The following is a 23329-nucleotide window of genomic DNA, read 5'->3' as shown; positions in this document are numbered from 1 at the left end:
TTTTATTCCATAAACGTATATGTGTTATTTTTTACAAAACGTCAACGTCACGATGTTGAAGCATATAACGTCAACGTGACTGCATTGATTAAGAAAACAATGCTAAATTGAAACGGCTGTAAAAAGAAAACCAGAAAAGATATTCTTAAAAAATAAAATGTTTTACAACATACAAATCTTCGAGTATAATGTCAATAAGTTTCACTTATTTTGATGACTAGGCGGATTTTTGCTCTTCGTGGATTTAGCTCTTTTATAATTTATCCTACTTTATTTGTCAATTTACCTTCCTGCATTTTTCATTAGTTTGTATGTTGAATTTCTTCCTTGTCTTGATTCTTTTTTCATCTTTTGTAAACTTTTTATCGAAATCTCAATACCTAATTTAGAAACTAGATAATATATTTGTATATTTCGTATCAAACATACATTAAATTATCATTAAACACTATGCTTTTTGCTTGCTGATTTGAAAGCTGCCTTTTTTCGGATTTAATACTCGTAATGCTTATCCCGATACTCTAGCATACATGTAATTTGGTCAGTGCTAACGGAAGTAGCATCATCCTTCCGGAAATAAATAATTGAATTTCAGCATTGTTGTTTAAAGCAATAAAAGTGCCTAATATACTTATTTACCTATTTGATCATAACATCTCACTATGTATAAATAATTTTAATACTTAAACTAATTTTCTTTCTCTAGTCATTTTTTTTTTTACAATTCTGATGTTAATTAGGTCAAGTTAATGTTAGCTTTGCTTCCTGTTGCTGATCCCAGTAATGCCGTTACTGATGCAGAATTGCAAGGATTAATCAAAGTACTGAAAGTACTGTGAAGCGCTAAGCATAATGATTCGAAATTCATCAGAATTATTTTGAATTTAAATTTCCTGTTGTATTGAATTTTAACCAATATGTTGACAATGCGACAGCACTTGAGCGAGCACAGTTGTTTGGTACATAATCAAATATGTTAGTCCTGAAAACTTTCCGTTGGATTATGAAATTCAACATTGTTCTATGCCTTTTTTTTCTTCTGTCAAAAAATCAATCAATTTCACATACATGAAATAGCAAGAAGATATTTCTCTGTGTAAAAATATTTTCTTTCCCCATCGCCTTGTAGGAACCTATAAGAGGTAATATTTGCGTATAAATTGCTATTTATTGGAAGGGAAATGGTAAGAGTTTAGATGAAGCGATGCAATTGCTGGAAAATGTATATTTTGAAATACATTTGAACACTTGAAAATGTCGCTAAAATTCCTCTCATTTGTGTGCAATACTGAAAGCTAAAATCTTCTGGTGATCATTTTTAATAACAAATTCATTCCGTGTTTACGAGTGTTTCAAATTGAAGACTGGCATCATGTTTGTAACATCGTCATGACTCATGTGACAAAGCTGTAGATGAAATGAACATTCGTAGAATTAACGCCCTTTTTGTCAGATACATTTAATAGGTAAATATTCTAAATAAACATTTGAGTATAAAACTATTATATTTATCTTTCGATGCAATCCTTTAATCTCTGATTTTCAAATACATGATTTATGGCGTATTTGCAGTAACATTTGTTTTGATATCACATTTGTAAATATTACTTTTTTACAATTAAAAAAATGCACTTTTCTTCTTTGGAATGAAAAATTCATTAAACCCCCAAAGCATTTTTTTACTATTGTTCATATGTTTTACTCATATGATACAAGTATAGAGTATACAACACAATTAAAGACATTAAAAAGACAGTCCATGAAAGCATTTCAGTCTGTTACTAATTGATACTTAGATGCGAAAATCAACTTCACTGATATCTCTCTGCATGGTGCAAGGTGTTAAAAGGAAGGCTTGTTTTAGTTACATAGTCTGAAGTAAGGGTCTAGAAGGAAAAAAATAATAGTTTATATGGATATAAGTTATAAAGAACACACCATATTATGTAAGTAGTACATTGTTTATCAATTTTTTATATTTTTTTTTATAATACTGAATACTAGTAACTCACTTCCAGGTTGAGATTTATAGCTGTATAAAACTAAATTATTAAAATCCCATCTGAGTTTTAAATTATGTTCTTTTCATTCACTATATTACATATACATTAATGATATACTGCTTTCTTAAGTATTTGCGCAATAGATGCAGCAATTATAAGCTACATGATACACACAAAAGTAATGTGTGCCGAAATGATTTAAATGAACTACAATGTATAGAGAAGAGCATGATAAGAACTGCTTTTATCTACTAACTGTGGAATTTCCCTTTACCTTACTAATTGCTTCCTATTATTAGAAATACACGTAATGCAGCAGTACATTAAATAGCAGGAAGAGAGTCAGGGATTTCCAGTTGCATATTTTTAGAATAACAAGAGGAGTTATCTAACTTGCTTATAGTGGCGCTGGATCGCGAACGGAAGTAGATTTACGCTGACAGAAAGCGCTTTGCGCTGCGCGTAGCGCTTAAAAATGAAGTACAGGTTGGTTATATAGTACTATCTGGTTTTGGTGTATTTTCATTGTTATTGAACACTTAATATTTCCATTTCCAATTGTTTCCTTTATGATAAACACTACAAAAGTGAATCTTGTTAATTTCATGTTACTACATTTGGTATGTATATTTCTAAATAATGCTACTGAAAGGTCAAAAGTCAACCTGCATGTATATCACTGGCGTATAAGAACACTAAAGAAAAAAATTGTTTTGTTTAATTGTTTACTTAAGTAATTATATATGATATATCTTTTAACAAACAAAATTAAAAATGAACTATCTTCGGATCAAAAGCAAGTCACTAGCGCATTTACGCTGTCTACTATCACCGAGGCCTTGAGAAACCGAGAACTCCGCTTCCGTAAACATGGTAAACCGCCCATCTGAATCACGTGGAGAAATCGGCATTGCCACATACATGTAGATTTGCACTCCATCATCTGATACAGACCTCAATCATTACCATTCGACCTCTTAAGCAACTCGACTTCCTATGCTATTTTAACATCCCAACAAATCTGTTTCCTGACCATGCTGACCAACTTCTTTTTCATTAACTGCAACATTGCATCCATATGGCGGCGGATAAGTAACATAGGGCCTACACGTGTTCGTGCTTCCGACAACTTAAATCTAGGTCACATATATAATTAAAGCTAACAAGATTGCTTTGATTATAATTTAAAATTCTTTTGTTGTTTATTTTGTAAATGTTGATATTTGATTACATTAACTAAATAATCAATAAATTTATTTCGTGTTTTTATGGGACTAATTTTTTTTTTAGTAAATTTGACGTCAAGATTTTAAGGGGCCTTGTACATTTCAAATCTACTAAATTAGACGGTATTTCGATTTATTTTAAGATTGTTATTTCAAGTAAAATTGGAAATATAAGGAATCACTGTCTAGTTAGGAGACTATGCCAGGTACATGAACAATAAAGGGAAACATGGGATAATTTTAGCAAATTATCCCATGTTTCCCACTTTTGTTGATGCCCTGGCATAGTCACCTAACTAGACAGTGATTCCTAAAATACATGTATAAGTTGGATTTCAGATTTAGAATAAAAGCCAAGAGGTTCTAAATTGCAGTAATAATGTTTTTTTGCTTTTGCTTATATATCGTTTTACGTCCCTCTCGAGAATTTTTCACTCATATAGAGACGCCACCATTTGCTGGTGGAGAGCTTAAAATTCAAACGTTGTTCCCTACCCGGCCCTTATGGCCATTTTGCAGGGAGTGATCTATTTCGTGCCAGCACTTACTACGACACAAGACCTCGATTTTTACGGTTTCACCCGAAATACCGGTCTCCACGTCACACAGTGGGATTCGAACCTGCGACGTAACGATCAACTCTGAACGTCGCGAATCTAGAGCAGACGCTCTAATAACTGCACTACGCGGGCGACACATATGTTTGTAGAGGATCAAAAAAATTAAAATTTCAAAGAATTATTCTATTTGCAAAGGATGACTGCACTTAACGCCGGTTTTGGGGTCTTTTCGAGTCTCTGTTGTCACATTTATTTTTGTTTTTATTTTTGCCTTAAGTCATTTGTTACAGAGTTTGGTCTATTTCCTAATGAAAGGCAATGTCATAAAGCTTAAAAACTGCGTTGCTATAAAATAATTTATTGTTTTCTTACCCCACCTCTCTGCAAATATCAGGAAATTAGACTTATCTGCCCTTGATTGGAGATAAGATTTATAAATATGCATAAGAGGCGGAGCTAATATTGTGAAGAGTGGTCTAAATTTAGAATAGTTACTGTATTTATATTTGGTGCATTCTCTCTCTCTTTCTCTCTCTCTCGGCATATGTTTGTCATTATCATTTTAACGTTTTGAAATAAAGTATATAACTAATAACAAATAACATCGACCAGTAGAAGTAGCTATTGATAATCAACAACAATGGCTGATGTCAACAATTCGCGTGTTCGAATATAAGTGCCGACTAGCTCAGTCGGTAATGCACAGAATCAATAATATTGAGGTCTGGGATCGAGACCCACTAACAACATTAAGACTTGCTTTACTCTTTCCCTTTTTATAAAAAAAGAAAGAAAAACGTCACAATTACTTAAGTTTTTCTGAATTTCTTCTCCCCATAAATTAGCGTGCTAGGGATGGTATGATTTCATTTTTATTTACTGGATCTTACTTTGGATGTTCATGATAAGCAATGGTTCAAAACATAATAAATAAATCTGTTTTTTCTTGTAGACTTCGAACATGTAGTGACATATAATACACTCGAAAATATATAATTATAGTAAAATGAAACGCTTTTGAGATAAATATAAGAATAATCTTATAGATATCTAAGAGAAAAAAGAATAACCCGTGGCTCGATCGGAATGGTTTGAAACAGATATGGACAATCAATATCGTCCAGCAGATTGCGTGTTTCCTTACACGTCACGTGATGGAATTTTAGTATTCACAGAGTTACCTGGGTATAGAAATCACGTGGTTAATTATAATATTCAACAGGTAACAACGTGGTCAAAATGGCCTGTTTACTATAGAGAAAGTGAACACACGAAGAAAGTTTTTTCTCTTTTTAACTATGAGCGCATTTTTGTCTATTGATCTCCTTCTAATATGAGGTAATATATATAAATATACAACTACCATAAAAAGGAAAACAATAGACAAACATGCGCTGACTATGTATTAAGCCTGTAAAAAAGGTGGGCGTACTCATTATCCTATGGAGATTCCAGAATATGCAATGACTACTCCCAATAAAAACGACTTCGAACTTCGCTAATACGAACTTTTAATTAACGTAATTACACAAAGTTGCAGATAAGACATTGGCCATTTCTACCATTAAAAGAAATATGCCCATTTTTAAAATTAATTATGTCGCAATTTCTAAGTTTCCTTAAGTACAGTCATCCTTTAAAGAAAATTGTTCTTTTTTTTCTTCACATCATCCATACGTATTATATTGCATTGAATTTGATTTAAAACTGCATTCAAAAAGTGAGATAACAAATATTATTATACCTCATTATAATTATTCTACACACCGCTTTATCTAATTGGTTAATTCTCGATTATCAAGTGATCGGGCCATAAAACTACATATTACACGGTCTTTGGATGCTTTTCATCTTAGTCCACCTCTTTTGATACTTAGTGCATATTCCTGCAATATACCTTGTTGTTATCGTTTGTTGAAAGAAAACCCCCGAAAGCAGTAGACGTCACAATAGCCTGGCTTACGTCACAAGATTGCTGATTAGTAGGGATGTCAAAATTTTTATTTTCCTTAGTCGAACATTCGATTGCATTATTCGAACGATAGTCGACTATTCGGACCTTTAAAAAAAAAAAAAAAAAAAAAAAAAAAACTCACCAATAGCGTTTTAATAAATCAAAAACCCTTTTCGTAAAATTACGTAAAAAGTAACATCGAATGTCTATACTGTGTGTTACGCACCGATATTCAGATGAACCTTAATGCCCTGTTCACACGGGGTGTTTAATTCGAATTAAACCTAAGTTTACTGCGAATTAGCTTCGCTTAGCGTTCACACGGGGAATTTAATGCGAAGTAGTTTAATTCGAATTAGTTTACTGCGCATTAAATTACTTCGCATTAGCTCCGTGTGAACACCAAGCGAAGCGAATTCGAATTAAATTTTGGGGCGTGCGTAATGGCAAAATTAAGTCAAATGCGTCATGTCGGTGGTCAGTTTTAAGTACTTGTGATATTTTTGAGTGAAAAACTAAGAAAAAAATGTGTTAATCACTAAAATATGTGTACAGACACTGTGACATTATGTCAAATGTATCTGCTTCTGCATAAGGTGACGTGATTTGCAAATGACGTCATAATAGCCTTACTGACGCCTGACTGTCGAAGTAAAATTTTAATTCGCATTAGTTTACTTCGCATTAGCTGTTGTGTGAACGCAATTTAATTCGCATTAGTTTGATTCGCATTAGTTTATGCCCTGTTCACACGGCAAGTTTAATTCGCAGTAAATTAATGCGAAGTAAACTAATGCGAATCAAACTAATGCGAATTAAATAGCGTTCACACGACAGCTAATGCGAAGTAAACTAATGCGAATTAAATTTTTACTTCGACAGTCAGGCGTGGGGAAGGCTATTATGACGTCATTTGCAAATCACGTCACTTTATGCAGAAGCAAATGCATTAGACATAATGCCACAGTGTCTGGAGACATATTTCAGTGATTAACATATTTTTTCTTAGTTTTTCACTTAAAATAGCACAAGTACTTAAAGCTGACCACCGACATGACGGATTTGACTTAATTTTGCCATTACGCATGCCCCAATATTTAATCCAAATTAGCTTCGCTTAGCGTTCACACGGAGCTAATGCGATGTAATTTAATTCGCAGTAAACTAATGCGAAGTAAACTTATTCGCATTAAATTCTCCGTGTGAACGGTAAGCGAAGCTAATTCGCAGTAAACTTACGTTTAATTCGAATTAAACTCTTCGTGTGAACAGGGCATTACTTCGCATTAATTTACTGCGAATTAAACTTGTCGTGTGAACAGGGCATTAGATGGGATGAGATGTAGAAATGAAATAGATTTACACCTGAGTAATTGATTCCCCAAAATGTATGAATTTCGTCAATCACATTTAAAAATTGGTCTTCACGTTACGCTAAGAGAATGGTCAACAGTGATTTTAAAGCTTATTTAAAATAAATTAGAAAAAAGAGGAGATTATTCATTTAATAATTATCGCAGTTTCAAAATTTTACGGCTCTGCTGTGTTCCTATTGCATAATTTGAACATTCAAAAAGGTAATAAATAAATTTATAATTGGTACAAGTCCAATTAATTTTCCAAGTCCAGTAAAGCGCTGCATAATTTACTTCAATAACAAATAAGGTCAGTAATAAAATAATTATAGCGGTATGTAATAACTGTTCTTTCCATGTAAACAATGTGGAAACTTATTTAAATACTGTGACTGTGTTTAAGCTCCTATTCGTCTTAAGGCGTGTACTATAATGGTTTGAGGAATGACGCTTTACGATTTTGAGTTGATAATTCTTTTTCACCTCCTTTTTTGCATTTATAAAATATTCGAATGTCGTTTCATTATTCGATCCGATCGTCGGTCCATTCGACTGATAGTCGAATAGTCGACTATTCGTTGACATCCCTACTGATTAGTGATGTGTCAAAGGGTTTCAGTAACTTTATGTAAAAAATGAAAATAAATTTGAGAGCGTTGCCTAATTTTATAGTTTATGTCTATTTAATTGAAGTGTTTGCTTGTTTCGGTATAATTAACAATTCATTGCGTGAATGTTTAGGAAACATGAAGATTTCTTCAGCCAAGATACATCATATTCTCCTCTGTGAATATGATTTTCTTGGCTGAATAAATCTTCATATTTTCCTGGCTATGTATTCAGTGTAATAGGTCTAACTTGAGCAGATTATTTATTTCTGTCACTTAATTATCTACACAAAAATAAGATTTTGATACTATTTCATTTTCCATATCCTTTGCAGGGACAGTATCCATTGCACTGTACTGCTATATTGCTGTTAAAAAGTAAAAAGAATAAATGTAAAGGACAGCACTTGAAACTGAAAGAATTCATAATTTTTACAATTACAATCGCAGATTTTAAACATATTGCAAGTACGATCAGTTTAATGTAAATTTAGAGATGTTATATATAGCTTTGCAATGTTTTAAAGTACAGTTTCAATAAGTAAATGACTAAAGATCACCATTTATTATTTTTAAAATACTTTTTTTCAATTTTAACATTCAAGCCAAAACATATTAGTTTGTTTATTAATATTTTTTTTATAAGAATACATTTTATTATGGCTCATAAAAGTATACACAATAAAATATTAAGGTTAACTTACTGACACCGTGCCCAGCAAGGATGGTCATAGTTCCTGCCGTCTACTCCACACACGGGGGACTTAGGCTTATCCTTACAGTTACAGGGCCGCGGGCAGGGACACTCGCCTTTACAGGCAACTCTCACACCTGGCCTGCATATGTCATAAAGATTTCAAATTTTTGTTTCTAACTTATATTTATCGCTTTGTCTTTACAATTGTCCAGGAATTAAATAAATAGGGAAAACGGACAGTATTTAAGTTCAAAAGTCCAAACAATATAAGTCAGGAGTAGAGCAAATAGGGACCCCCTTAAACATCAGACCTTGTTTGTCAATACAATTTATCATTAAGTGAAAAGCTGACTGACGTCATTTATAGTAACCATTAGTCCATTATTTACACATTGAATTGTCGACGAAGTTTTCCGTTATTTCCCGATCCTGACAAGGAGCAAACGGTGTACGTAACTGGTCGGCACGGGATGTTCACTCTTCCATGGCACCTGATCCCACGTACTTATGATGTTTGAGAGGTCCATGTTTGCTCTGCTCCAAATGTATATTGTTTAATAATCTTTTGAACTTGAACCCTGTTCGTTATATCCATATATCTATCATATATGAAAGAAATATAAAGAAGAATACTCAATATTTTAGTGGGTATGATAGTTGGGAAAGAAAATTGTAACCATGAACACTATTAACAATTGGGAGACATGTAAGCATTTTTTGTTTGTGTCAGGATACCTTCTCTATCTCTCCTCTTAGATTACCAAAAAATCAGTTGATATTTTAAATGAAATATTCAGATAACAAGCAATATTCAAACTCAAATTTCATTTCGGATTGGATAAGACTTTATATAAATTTTGCAAAGTGTTTATGCAGTAATATATTATGTAATATAAAGCATAAAAAACATACGTACGAGCAGCGCATACAAGAAATGTTAGAGTGCGTTATTCCGTCCGTACCGCACACTGGATCATACTGAGCAGTGCAGATACATGGTGCTTTAAAATAAAAAAAGTTTCTGATATTCTAGCAAAACAAAATAAAATAAAAATTGTACATAAGATATAAGATTAATATTATTATCATATTTTAGACGAAAGATATTGTTTGAAAACTCACAACAGGGACATCTTCCTCGACAAGCAATCCGGACATTTGGTCTAGAATAAAATAATTGTGATAATTAAAGTCATATATGGCGTAATTTTGATACGTTGAGACTAACTTAAATATAAAACAACTTTCTAATTAATTTTGTCTTCATGTAAAGATGGTACTTTCCTGCAAATTTAACAATTTAAATCAATCGCGTTTCAAAGATATGAAATCACAGAAATAAAACAATAGCCGATTTATTTACAGACTCGGAATTTAAGTACCAGACACAGTTTAAAGTCAATTTAACAAAAAAAATATTACAAAAGGTAGGGATATTTGAGTTCAAAATCAGTGAAAATTTGAATTGGAATGTAAATAATAAATATCAGGTAAATCTACACTTAATCTCGTATTCTTTTTTTTTTTTTTTTTAATCTCAGATACGCCATATATATTTTTCAAAAAACAAGACAATATTTATTATACTTCCTTTTGCCTGAATTTACGTTATAATTGACTCGCAATATCCTTGAATATCTTTCAATTGATAAATTAAAATAAGTTAAAATAAGATTTTGTAAATATTGTGATTATTGTAATAAATATGGAGTGAACTCTGTTAATGTTTCTTACTTACGTGCATCTCATACACGAAGGATTAGAGTAAGTTTTGCCATCTGTTCCGCATACCGGGTCATATTGTGTGGTGCAAATACAACGTGCTGAATGAAAAACGAAAAGATAAGCTACATTAAAGACCTAGTCATTTGTACACATGTTAAACGAATGTGAAAAAAAGAGCCATGATTTTTACAATGAAAAAAATAGGCATTCTTTTAAAAAAAAACGGATGCTTTACATTTTATTTGAATAATTATTGTAATACCTAAAATGTAATCGAACGTGAAAATTACCCAGGTTTCTTCTCAATTGGTAATAAAAAATTTAAAAAAAAATGAGAATGACAAACATTCATCAATCTAAATATTGTCTCAGAAAATAAATTCAATCTTTAAAAAAAGATCTTCGTAATGCTTTTCTTATTTTGTTCGTTGTACATATAAGTTTATGAATGATTAATGTAAAAAGAATTACTGTACCTTGATAACTGTCTTTGGCAAAGAAAGCAGTTATAAGGAGAAAAACGTAGAAGTGTGCCATTTTGAGAGCCCCAAAGTAACAATGACAAGTTACGGTAAACTACATATGCAATTTACGGATTTATAAAATTACCTGCAAACCTCCCTTTTTATTCGATTTGTTTATAGTTGATTTATGATGTACAACAAAAAAGCGGGGCATGTTATTGATCATTTGTTTCAGCATGCAAACAGAATTTACATTATTTTTTTTATACATTGACTTGTATCATCTTCAACTTTAATATGTAAAAAAAAATGATCAATGTTTATATTTACGTTGAAGACAAGTTGTTCAGTGTTTATATAAGTAGTCTATAGGAATCAAACAAGTATTCTTTGAAAAACTCTGGGAAATACTGACAAATCTTATCTCATGGAGCTGTACCTTAGCGGGGTTATAAAATTAAAGTATCTATTATATTTTGAATAGAGCGTTTCTTGATTCCGTTGATAAAATATTCAGTAACTTGTTTCTAGGAAAATAATTTCAAAATACATGTTTTATACTTGTAATTGTTTCTATTTGTTAATGGCTTAAATCTTATTTAAGATCATTTTTAAGTCGTGAAAACCTTTCATAATATTGTTTTCCATTTCTTCTTTACAGGTGTTAAAACTGATTATTTTTAAAGATTTTTTTATGAATTTCATTTTATTTGTTCTATTTTCACAATCTTGAAAAAAAGTTATTCGGATTTTATTCTAACCTTACGTCAGTTTATACAAGTATAATGTATTATTGTCAAGCGATGATTATATCAATTCCTCTCCGGGGCCAGACTGTTGTTCTGACACTAAAATCATGACTTTCATAAATGAATTGCTTTTCAAAAAATTAAACAGGTTATTAATTTCCTTCCGGCAATTGTGAATGGATCATAGTGAAAATTTGTTTATTCGATCACTTTTTTTTTTTATATCTTTACCCTTTTTCATAATTATTAAACACGTGCACGTAAAAACCAACCCCGGCTCAAAAAGAGAAGACAGCACTGAATCTGAGACAGTGTTTTAAATTTAAATATAAGTCACTAGAAAAAAAGACGGTATCAACAACCCTTTCAAAAACTTGATAAACGAAATAACTTCAACTTTTCTATCGATAACTTTTTATTTTTATTGCATTACACTGTTAATTATGACCAGCATATGGAATTTCTCTCTTCCACTTCCTTTAAGAGCATTATGAACATTGAACATGATTTGACCGCTGGTATTTTTGAGAGTCCGTGCCATGCCCTCTTTAAATATTTGTTTCGTGTGAAGATTTCTGGAGTTGGGTCAATTTCCGTTATATCAACGTTAAATGAATTCCTACGCATTTGACATCACAGATAGTCGCATTTTCTGTAAAATTGAAAAAACTGTATTTCATTTACCTCGTCACTGGTCATTTGCAAAATTATTTTGTTCAAAATAATTGGATTTTACACCTGATCCAAAATTGATACTAAAATGATGCCTGGGTTTCTGATTTATATTCATCTGTCGACCTGATGCATCCAAGTAAACTAGAAAAGATAGAACATACATAAGCACATATTTATGTTTGGATATTTTGCTAGAAAAAAAAATGGTTACCACTGGTTACTAAAGATACAACAAAACTTTATAACAATGACTTCAAAAGATCTCCTGCATATGAAAATCATATCTCTAAGTTGATTCGATACGCATGAGCATGTTTTATATATAGGAACTTTTCCTCAATTGAGACATGTAATTCACAAAGAGGATTGAACAAGGATATCAAAGTTTATCTAAAGTCATTTCTTAAGATCCTTGGTCGATACAATGATTTTTATAGAAAAATACAATTTATTATGAATTTAAATATTTAACGTTCGTTAAACCATTATTTTCACCCGTAAATTTATCATCTGTTTCCTCGATCATGTCAATGACCACATTTTGTATGTAATCTGTACAGGAGGGATGTTTATATCTTATGATGTTTGAGATGTCCGTGCATACTCCGCACCCGATGTGTTTTGTTTAAATTGTCATTTTAGCTTTATTACCGTTCGTAATTTGTACATGCTGCTTCATCTTTTTCATTTTTCTTGTATTTTTTTTAATGAGGACAAGGTGCACATGGCGTCTGTGATTTAACGACAATGGATATTTACTTCTAATTCAATCTGTGATGTTTTTTTAGAGATCCGTATTTCCTGGGCTCCAAAGGGCATACTGTAATATTTCAATGTTCGTTAAGATTTCTATCTTCATATTTTGTTATGTAAAAGACAAAATCCATCTTTATTGAACTGTAGTGTAATTTAAAGCTTAACATTATACTCAGTAAATAGAAAGAATCTGTTTCATATTTTCTTTTTAAATCAATTATATTTAAGGTTCATTGTATAAACCGTTCACTAAATCACTGCTCAATGTAATCAGTTGACAACTCTGAAGACTGATGCACTAGTATGCTACATTGCTGTTGTTAAACACCCGGTAGACAAACGTACTATGTCTCTTCCACAGCAAGCGAGTAAGATACAAAATACAAAACAACTGTTCGGCCAGTGCAGTATACAATAAAACACAAAATACATTAATTGTAAAATAAAAAAGGAACACGTGTCGTCCTTTTACGCAAATACTTGTGACAAAAAACATTCAGGGAAAACAAATGTAAAGTGCTGATATCGGAGATAATAAAACTAATATTGGATAAGCTTCAACCAATACATCGGTACTAATTTCCTTAAAATATCCTTGGAAGTCAGTAAGAATTTTTAGAATGAAACATATTGGAATGACATACAGTATTCCAGATCAAAGTCCATAAAACAATGCAAAAAAGGAGCAGAGCAAAGGCAGACCTCCAAAACATCAGAGGTGGGATCAGGTGCAATGAAGAAGTGAGAATCTCCTGCCGACCGGTCACACCAGCCGTGTGCTTCTTGTCATGATCGGGAAATAACGAGAAAATCAGTCATCAAGTGTATAAATAATGGACTAACAATTAGTATGAAAAACGTCAGTCAGCATTTGACTCAATGATAAATTGTATTTGCTGACAAGGTCATTGTATCGACCATAGAACTTACGAAATGATGACTTTAAACGAGACTGCTGAAAATCTTGATTTATCAACTTGTTTGTCAAAAATTTACCTCGTGGTAGAAGTTTTTCATACATAGAGCACACTCTTGCGTATCTAATCAACTGAGATATGTAAACTCCGTATGCAGGTGATGAAAGTATATTACTATTTACAGGGTGATCAAAAAGTTCGCGAACTAATTGAATAACTTCCATAAAAGAAACGATATTTGGTTTCAGTGTTGATTATATTTTAAATTAGTCCTCTCCGATTTTAAAACACATCTGTCACCGTTCTGCTCATGCGCGAATCGCGTGATATAGGCGGTCACGTTACCCCCTCCGTAGCGTTCTGTCACAAAAGCCGCAAGATTTTTCCGAGTTTTATATTTCTTTCCATGTAAGTTAATTTTTATAACAAGAATAATTCATTTGTCAGAAATGGTCAAATCTCGGCAACAGAATAGGTGGATAAGAATATCCTTTCCAAAAATAAGCATGGCAACCATCAAAACCCAAATCTTCTGTCTCGGGAGAGACTTTTATTCAAGATGGATAGAGAATGGGTGCCTCCTTTTTATCATATCTAATATGTTTAAAGTATAAAGTAAACGATATCTTAGGTATTTAATAGGTATACTATATTTTTCAAAGTGTAAATTTGAGGTCTTTGAGTGCAAATTGCTTAATTAAAAATACATCTGCCCTAATGTAGATTTTCCAAAGGGTTTGGAAAAGTTTTGGAATTCCATGGAATTCCAATCATTTCTATACCAAACTCGAAAAGTGTGTCTGGAAGTTTATGGAATATTTTGGAATTTGAAAAAAAAAAATGGACTTAGACATTTTTTGGTTTGGAAAGTAGTGGAATTCTTTGGAAAAAATGATAAAATGAGAAACTTAGCCATTTTCTGCACTTGAAAAATGTGGAAAATTACTTAGAATTTTTTTTAACTGTCGACTAATAGTACAATAACATCGGGATCGAAGTCGGGCTCGATGAACAATTGATTTAAACAACACGCCGAAATTCAAAAATATCAAATGCCATGTTGATGTTGCACAGAAGAAAAGTTGAAAAGAGAGTGTCTAGAACAGGGGAATCATGATTAGCTTGGGATGGAAGAAGATGAAGACATTTTAAGACCCGGTAGGTACAATATTGTACAGTATTTTATGTGCCCTTGAATGAAGAACGCTTCTGCTACTGTTCATTAGTCTGGGCACCACACATAAACTGCCCGATGGTGAAATCATTAGTGCATTATTTTAATTTTGTAATAATTATTTAACAACTCTAAACATATCGTTAAGATCATGGATTTCAACCCAAATTTCTTCGTTTGGGATCGAACTGATGTAAAGAATTTTAGTTACCTGTACCTTCCTTTGTTCAAGATAACATTTACAAAGTATGATGTACAATGTGATTAATTATATATTTTTAATGCATGTTCATGATCATTTTCAGCTTTTATTTTAATTATTTTATAGTTGCTGCATTGTGCTTGAGATCCCCAAAGTGCTGGCGTTTGATAACTTGGTGGATGTAGATGCTTAGCCAATCAGTCACTAGGCTTGTGAATATGGTGAGAACTAGCTCAAATTACCGGTATCATTCAAATCAAGTAAACTAACTTTGATTTTATTAATCCATGTCTATTAGTATTAGATTAGAAAAAAAAATATTGCAAATTTGCCAAGGAAACAAAATTTAAAGGTTTATATTCTTAACACGCTTAAAATTCCTTATTCTAATAATTTAAAACAATGAATTCTGACAGGTAATCTAAACATGCTAACTGCACAGGCATGCATAATTATTTTAGATCAAATAGCAATCATCTACTATGAAGTAATTACATGCATTTTACAGGAATCCGGATGCTCACAAGGAGAAGAGCTGTATGAAAAAAACCAAAAACAGTGAAAAAGGTCAGATTTCTTAATTATTTTCTATTGCTTTGTATAGCTTTAGTTTATTATTTGTCATATACTAGTATTTATCTGGATATCAATAATGATGCATCTTAATGGTCATCTTTTCTTTCAGAAATTGTGCAAGGAAAGTTTGAAGTGTCTGTGGGTATTATCAACATCCAACTTTCTGAGCCTTCGTACTGAAAGTGAATCCGTTCCTGACACCAGTTATCTGTCAACCCTCTAACATGACCATTTACTAATTTCATGGGATATCAGTGAGGAAGTGATTCTCTTGCAAACACCTCAGAAGTTTTGGATCTTCATTAATCGGGATCTTTGGCACATACACTGGGGGAAAATAGTACCTATTGATTTTATGGGATCTTTGTATCAATATAGTTGTGTAGTACATATTTTTTGCATTTAATACATGTGTTTGTCACTCTAGTCATTAACTTTGAAATTGTACCAGTACATAAGCCACTGGCAGTTCATTGTAAATGTATACCCTGTTGAGGTTTCAATGGCCTCTTCAATTCCATGGCCAGTGTCATTTAACAAAACTAACTTCTTATTTTAGAAAATGTAGACTGGAGTTTACTAAATACATGTATATCATAGCATGATTATCATTAATTTAACCAAGGTGATTCTCCAGTAATCATATTTTTCTCTGGATATTTTTGTAAATAACCTTCAGCATTGATGTAAAAATACTTTCAGTTAGAATACATTAAAAAATGTGCTTAGATTGTACACCTGAGAGTATATGCAATATTTGTCTCAAAAAACATTGTAAAAGAAACAATGAATTTTTTATTTTGAAAATATAGAGTTGATCTATGAACAATTTTGATGTTATTAAGTTTTTTTTGTAATTATGTGGCACTAATTATTTCAGTTTTCATTGTACATGTATTTGGAATTTGGAATCCTGGAATTCCATGGATTTCCATGGAATTCCTTAGATTTACAAATATCCTGGAATTCCACGGATTTCCTCCGCAAATTTCCATTCTGGCATTGTTCCGCTCTTTTCCAGGCTAGATTCAAAATTCCAAATCATTCCGAAAAAAGTTCCGTCCCAATACTCCGGAGAATTCCTAAGAATTCTGCGGAACAAAAACTCCATGGAATTCCATGGAATATGCCTTGGAATTCCATGGAAGTTGCGGAAAATCTACATTAGGGTCTTTTCAAACTTGCTTTCATTGAGCAACATAACAAGTATGATTTTTAACCATCTGCCTTCCTTCACTAAAACAATCAATCCAATCATTGATTAAAATTAAAGGAAGTAATTTGTCTTAATAAACTGTGTACAGATTATAATACGCCACTGCAAAGGAACTTCTAAGATATACATGTACCATAAATTTTACAGTCGATCGTTGAACGAGTACGATTGAGACAACCATTTTTCACCACAAGTGACCTATATAGTGACGTTATTTTCACATTGTGTCGTCACAAACAAGGAGCAAATATTTATTTAACATATACTATTTATAGAATTTGCGTTTGGCTATGTGTGTACCTAATTTTTTTCAAATCTGAATCGTCGTGTTGTAGATATAAAGATAGTTTGCGAACTTTTTGATCACCCCTCGTAAGTTAGAGAAGTTGACGATAGAAAAGTTAAAGTCATCACAATTATCATAGAGCTTGGTTGTTAGATTACCATTAACGTCTATTTCAAGTAAAATATATAAATATGAAAGAGATGTGTCCGACTCTATGGTATCTTTTATCTTTTATCTCCAGCTCACCAGATATATCGTATCGACATACATGTAAAAATGGAAATTACCATTGTTAATTGACAGTACGTCGTCGATATATCTAAATGTCGAGTTGAAGGCCACAACAAGTGTTTTTTTTCCACACATACGATATAGCACGAATTCTGCCTCCTATGAATACAAAAATAAGTCTTCTCATAACGGGGTGCAATTAGTATCCATGGGAATTCAATAGATTGTTGGAACACCTGGTCTCCGAAAACCACCTAGATATTGTCAATCAGAAACTCAAGCATCTTTTTGATGTCGACTTCAGAGTACTTGTATGTTCAACCAGAATGCTTTTTAACAAAAATAATTTTGCAAATGACCAATGACAAGGTAAGAAAATTTCCGAGTTCCATTTTATTAAAAAAGCAGCTGTCAATGATATCGAAAGGCCTGGACTTCAGTTTATCGTGGGGAATGGTTGTGTATAAAGTTGAAAAGTCGTAAGTTTTTAAGTTGTTGATTTTGATAAAATCTTGTGATTTCAAATTGTCTAAAAGTTCCTTGAAAATTTTAAGTATCCACATCTGATTTACATCACTCTTGAAATTTCTCCTTCACTACAGTTAGAAATGGTTCATTAAAAAAAGATTCGATTTTTAAATCATTTGAAAATCTAGTCATTTTGACATTTTTTTTAAACATTTAAATTATTGCTTTTTGGGAGGTGCTTATTCTTAAGTTTCTAGTGGCCTTGAATTTTATAGATTGTATTTTAATAATTATATCAAATTAAATGATTCATTCATGTAAAGGTTACAATAGTTTTCGGCAAACATAATCATTTTGATTCTCATTTAGCACTAAAAACGTCCACGGCATTACATGTACATAAATTATCAAAAGTTATTTCCATTAATTTTATATTTCGACTATAGTAATTTCAGTTAAGCTAAAATATAAAACAATGGATGGTCTTCCATATCGAATAAATATTTGAATATTATTTTTTAAACTCAATATGGATTATCAAGGGCTGCTACTTATTTGACTGAATGATACAAAGAAACTTTGTTTGTTTTTGTTTTTTTTTTTTTGTCATATTCCAAGTCCGCTATTTTCCCTGATGTTCATGTTATCCCAATTTACTAGCGCTGAATCCCATCAATTTTTAACCTGGGACATCCTTTTCGTCACTTAAGTTACTGTTAATATTATTTTGATTTTAACAAACCTGTTTAATGTCAGTGTAGTTTTTGTGACCTTGAAGCAAATGTATCCCATATTAAGTCATCTTTTGTCTGACATGTTATGCCTTCATTTTTTCTATTACATTTGACAATGGAAAATTGCTGATCAAACCATAAAAATCACAACGAGCGAATGTTGTTTGCTTTCTCCTCCTAGGCACCGGATCCAACCTCTTGATATGTGAGTTCCTCGTGAGCCGCGAATGAACTAATTAGAAAAATGGGTAGCAACTGTTTCTTCGCCGTGGGCTCGACACTTTTGTGAAATCTTCGGGTCCTTCGGATGAGACCTTTTATACCGAGACCCCATGTCACGACAAACGTTGGCACTATAATGATACCTCACTGCTTAATGACCCTTTGTCAAGAAAAGGGGTTAATACCTCTCAGTTGTTATGAAAACGCAAGAAGATGCTCTAGGTATGAACAATTTCTAAAATGTGGTACGTTATTGACAAATTTGATGAAAAAAGAATGTCAGCAGTCATAAAGTTACATTTTAGTAAGTTCTATGGTCGATACAATGACCTTGTCAGCAAAATACACTACCATTGAGTCATAATGCTAACTGACGTTTTTCGTACTAAATGTTAGGTCATTATATACATCCTAAATTGTCGATGATATTCTTCACTATTTCCCGATCATGACAAAAAGCAGGCACGTAGCAACAGAGGAGGCCAGGGGGGCCTGCCCCCTTTTTTCCCAACATTACTTTTACTATTGGAAATGTTCACTGCATGAAAGGCTGGTTGGTCCCCCCCCTTCAAAGCTTATAACAGGTAATTGATATCAGGGAAATGTAGGATTAAATGCCCAAAAACTGGTACTGAAATGGGTTGGTCTTGTAAAAAGTTGCCCCTCCCCCACCACACCGAAAAAGGATTTTTGAGAGTGGGCAATGTTTTTTTTTTTTTTTTTTTTTGCTTTTCAACTTTTTTCAGGTAAATAAAATTAATCAAATTTGTTGAAGATAGCAATACTGACTGAAAATATAATTTAACTTTAAAAATTGAGAAATATCTTGTCAAAGAGCCGAGGGGGGTGTGCCCTTGCCTTGTACACCCTACTTATTGACGAGCTTTTATTTTCAAAAAGTTTCCATATTTCATTTGAACATTTGTCTGACTGCCGTGTGCAGTTTCTAAACAGTTCATATTTCGACTTCTCCAGAACCACTTCAACCAAATTTATCATACATATTCAAGTATCCTGGGGTAAAAGGAATTCAGTATTGTTTAACTGAAGAGCCATGCGATGTTTTTCAGGGGAAACAACCTTAGAATTCATGAAAATATGGTGGTATGTTATAAAAATCCTCACCGTACAAACCATCATTTGTTAGGAATATATTATTCAGTTCATTTCAATCAATAACCTGATTTTTTTGCTCTAAATTGAGTTGTACATTTCAATTCTAATGAAGTAATGCTCTTTCTTATCGGTCAACATTTGCGAAGCTGCTTGGTTGATAGGTGAGTCGAAAGAAAGAAGATTGAAACACGAAATAAGTAATAAAAAGATGTAGAATTATTCCATTTATTAAGCAAGGAAATTCCTTTTTACAGACATATCAGACCTATACACTATAGATCTTTAGGTCACAGGTGACATTACTGCAAAGTGTTGTCCATGTTCAGTAGCGTCCGTAGCAAGGACATACTCCCCTACATGCCAATGGGACACCACTGTTGATAAAAGAACATAAATGTAAATTTTTATCTTGTATAAACTCCTTTTTCAATATAAAAATGCTTTGGAAGGTTTGTAATTTTGTAAAACTCTAATCTGTTGAAACATTTTGATAACATTTTGATCGAGTAAGAATCACGAATTTAGCTGTTTGTACAATCATCATTATAGTAAAAGTTTTCTTTTCCATGTGAGGAAAAATAGATTATGAAACCACTTCTTTTATATAATATATATATATATATATATATATATATATATATATATATATATATATATATATATATATATATATATATATATATATATATATATATATATAAATGATTACTTTTCATACAAGGGACATTGTTCCAGTTTAGGTTTTTTCTATACATTGTATATACGTTTACTTGATCTTAAATAAATATGATGAAAATATATTTAATTTTTTTTAACATACGCGCATGCCAGGCATCCATTATTGGAATACGTCTGTCCGTCTACACCACACACAGGATCCCATACTTGAATGCAAACACATCCACCATTGTTGGGATAATATCCTACAAAGGAATTGAAATGTCGAATCTATTTTCACATCCACCGATTTTTTTCCTTTCCCTGGCAATCTTATTGTAGAATTAAATGATGGAAAAATCCAAACAAATAAAAGCCTTTTTTGATATATAATTACTTAATACTGTATATTTCTTAATAAACATTAGGAAATGATAATCGCGACACGAACCACTCGCAAAATAAAATTGCTTGCTTTGATTTTCATGGTGCTGAAACCAAAATAAATCTGTTTATCAACTGTCTTCTTGCAAAGTATTGTTCTCGCGATGTGACGGTAAAGAGTCATTTCGTAATAATAAGTGCCCGCTTAAAGTAAGTTATCTACAGTACTGTCAAAAGAAAACTACGTACCTTAAATATCAAATTGCAAAATCGACCGTATTTCACTCACTTTATTAGAATACATCTAATATTCAGATATGAAAAAGCAAAAAAAAAAAATGTTTAAGTAATCGTTATTTACATAATTATGTACATTTATGATCCTGCAAAATCGCAAAAGGAAATCTGGGTTATTACATGTACAAATAGTGAGATTCTTTTCTTATCTCAAAATAAAAACAAAACCTCGACGATTTAACATGTAATTAATTTGTTTTGAAAGATGTAAAATAAAAAGTGACACAAAATATTTGTATATCAGAGATATATAAATATTTAACTTCTTAATACATTAACACATGACAAACTTTATGAAATAATGCAGAAAAAATCGATATAAACACGCCATGAGCTATTCAATTAGAGCACGTTCAAAAAATACAAATAGGACAATTGTACAAAACTTGATAATTTTTTTCTTTACTGCTCTATGATTTCAAATCTATTTTGAAACGTAGAAAAATAATAATTTTTACTCAAGTAAAACTAAAAAAAAATTTCGAATATATTTTAGTATCGTTGTAAATAATGACATCGCAGGGTTTATATCTATAAAACTTGCATTTTAAAATATTGAAACTTTGTCAAAAGTGGTTAAAAATTATGTGGAGAGTAAGGTGTTGATTAACGGCATTTGTCTATTGTATGCTTGAAAATTCATTCTCTTGACCTTGAGAGTGCAGTTTACATAATCTTGACATGAATTTAAATCAAAAGATATTACATTTAAATGTAATTTGTTCTTTTTTGTCTGGTACTTATTGAATGTTAAATTGACCGTAATCTGTGAAACATTAGAATTTGACATTTTACTGTAGATTTAGACTTGTGTAAAATATTCATTTCTTGTTATGACAGTGCTCTGTTTGACACAAATGAGATCTCAAAGTAGGATATTGAATAGTCATTAATTACTAAATATATGAATAATCAACTAAAATATATCTCTATTTAGTAAAATAGACAAGTTTAAAAACCGTTAAACAATTTATGTAATATAAACAAGGACATGTATCATAAACGATATTTTCTGAAATGATAATTGTTCAATATTTACAAAAGTAATTATTCTATACTAAACTTAAACTGTAAAAAATTAAGTACCGATATTTTTAATTTTTTTATTGATCTTCTTCCTATTACAATTGCATTTTTTTTTTCAATACTGAAACTCTGCCTTAAGTGGAGAAAACTCATCAGCGAAGAGTATAGGTTTTTTGATCCATGATATTTGTCTATCCCTTGCTTGAAAATCCATACGCGTAAGATTGACAGAGAGGTTAAAATGGAAGATGTTGCACTTTAGGGCCAGCCAATATTCCTTTGGTTTGCCTTCTGCTTATAGTGTGTTGAATAAATTTTAATCTTTATATGTTAGAAATGGGCGACAATTTTCTGTTGTTAATGCCAATTAACATATTTTATATTACAATCTTTTAAAAACATTAAGAACTGAAAAAGCCCCGTTTTTATTGACCTACCTTCACTGGGGGCTACCAGGAACAGGGCCACACACACCAAAATGACAGTACTTCCTCTAAACATTCTGGATACGTCCTGAAGATTACTGTTGATATAATTTTAATATTCTCAATTTATAGTTGCTGTTAGCTCCTCCCACTACAAGGAATTTTATTTTGCTGACTTGGAATTCCAATATTGAAAGTACCTGTACGGAAAAGTTTTCAAGGTTCCACAAACCACTGATGGGGGCATCATCATCATTCACCTTGTTAATTAAATCTACCTATGTTATTATGAGGATACATAATGTTTTATGCATAATAATAATCATTTTCCAAACTTACATCATAACTATAAGAATTTTTTGTTTAATTGCTTATATTTATTAAGCACTCGGTGGTTCTTAAATATGTTTGAAATGGGCAACCCATTAATGTCCCGACCAGCATTTTAATGAAGTAGACCAAAACGCTTGTTTCCTTTTTCATCTTTTGACATATTGCATTGTTTCCTCAAGGTACAATATTACTTTTTTTTATTTTCATAATTCATTTTCTTATTTCTTCCTCTAAATATGATAAGTATTTGTCAAAGGCTTAAAAACTTAAGTGTGGTTACTGGTTCTTAATAT

At 31.7% G+C, this 23329-nt stretch overlaps 1 protein-coding gene and 2 long non-coding RNA genes across 3 annotated transcripts; 1 reads left to right on the top strand and 2 right to left on the bottom strand.

Annotated features, from left to right (window-relative positions):
- Positions 1 to 7952: 7952 nt before the first annotated feature.
- LOC134233537 (serine protease inhibitor dipetalogastin-like) lies at positions 7953 to 10705 on the bottom strand. Its single transcript, XM_062715508.1, has 6 exons — positions 10605 to 10705; positions 10142 to 10226; positions 9526 to 9566; positions 9320 to 9404; positions 8411 to 8542; positions 7953 to 8074 (listed from the first exon to the last, which is right to left on the bottom strand). The coding sequence occupies exons 1-6, from the start codon at positions 10663 to 10665 to the stop codon at positions 8020 to 8022; spliced, it is 459 nt and encodes a 152-aa protein (XP_062571492.1). The 5' UTR covers positions 10666 to 10705; the 3' UTR covers positions 7953 to 8019.
- A 4055-nt stretch (positions 10706 to 14760) lies between these two features.
- On the top strand, positions 14761 to 15972 carry LOC134233535 (uncharacterized). The gene is made up of 4 exons (XR_009985017.1): positions 14761 to 14847; positions 15192 to 15286; positions 15574 to 15632; positions 15751 to 15972. It is a non-coding gene; the product is annotated as an uncharacterized LOC134233535 (long non-coding RNA).
- A 4153-nt stretch (positions 15973 to 20125) lies between these two features.
- On the bottom strand, positions 20126 to 22919 carry LOC134233534 (uncharacterized). Its single transcript, XR_009985016.1, has 3 exons — positions 22716 to 22919; positions 20735 to 20837; positions 20126 to 20288 (listed from the first exon to the last, which is right to left on the bottom strand). It is a non-coding gene; the product is annotated as an uncharacterized LOC134233534 (long non-coding RNA).
- Positions 22920 to 23329: the final 410 nt, after the last annotated feature.

Source organism: Saccostrea cucullata, unplaced genomic scaffold (assembly GCF_032062105.1).
Source record: "Saccostrea cucullata isolate Sc308-1 unplaced genomic scaffold, CSIRO_AGI_Scuc_v1 ctg4023, whole genome shotgun sequence".
NCBI classification, from domain to species: Eukaryota; Metazoa; Mollusca; class Bivalvia; order Ostreida; family Ostreidae; genus Saccostrea; species Saccostrea cuccullata.
The sequence above is the reverse complement of the archived record's forward strand: the minus strand, read 5'-3'. Positions and strand labels throughout refer to the sequence as shown.

Excerpts from the sequence above, each read along its gene's own strand:
- LOC134233537 (XM_062715508.1), bottom strand. The coding sequence starts at position 10,665 with ATGGCACACTTCTACGTTTTTCTCCTTATAACTGCTTTCTTTGCCAAA. Across the intron at positions 9,567-10,141 it reads CCTTCGTGTATGAGATGCAC|ACCAAATGTCCGGATTGCTT; the intron begins GTAAGTAAGAAA and ends ATTTTATTCTAG. Across the intron at positions 9,405-9,525 it reads TCGAGGAAGATGTCCCTGTT|CACCATGTATCTGCACTGCT; the intron begins GTGAGTTTTCAA and ends TTTATTTTAAAG.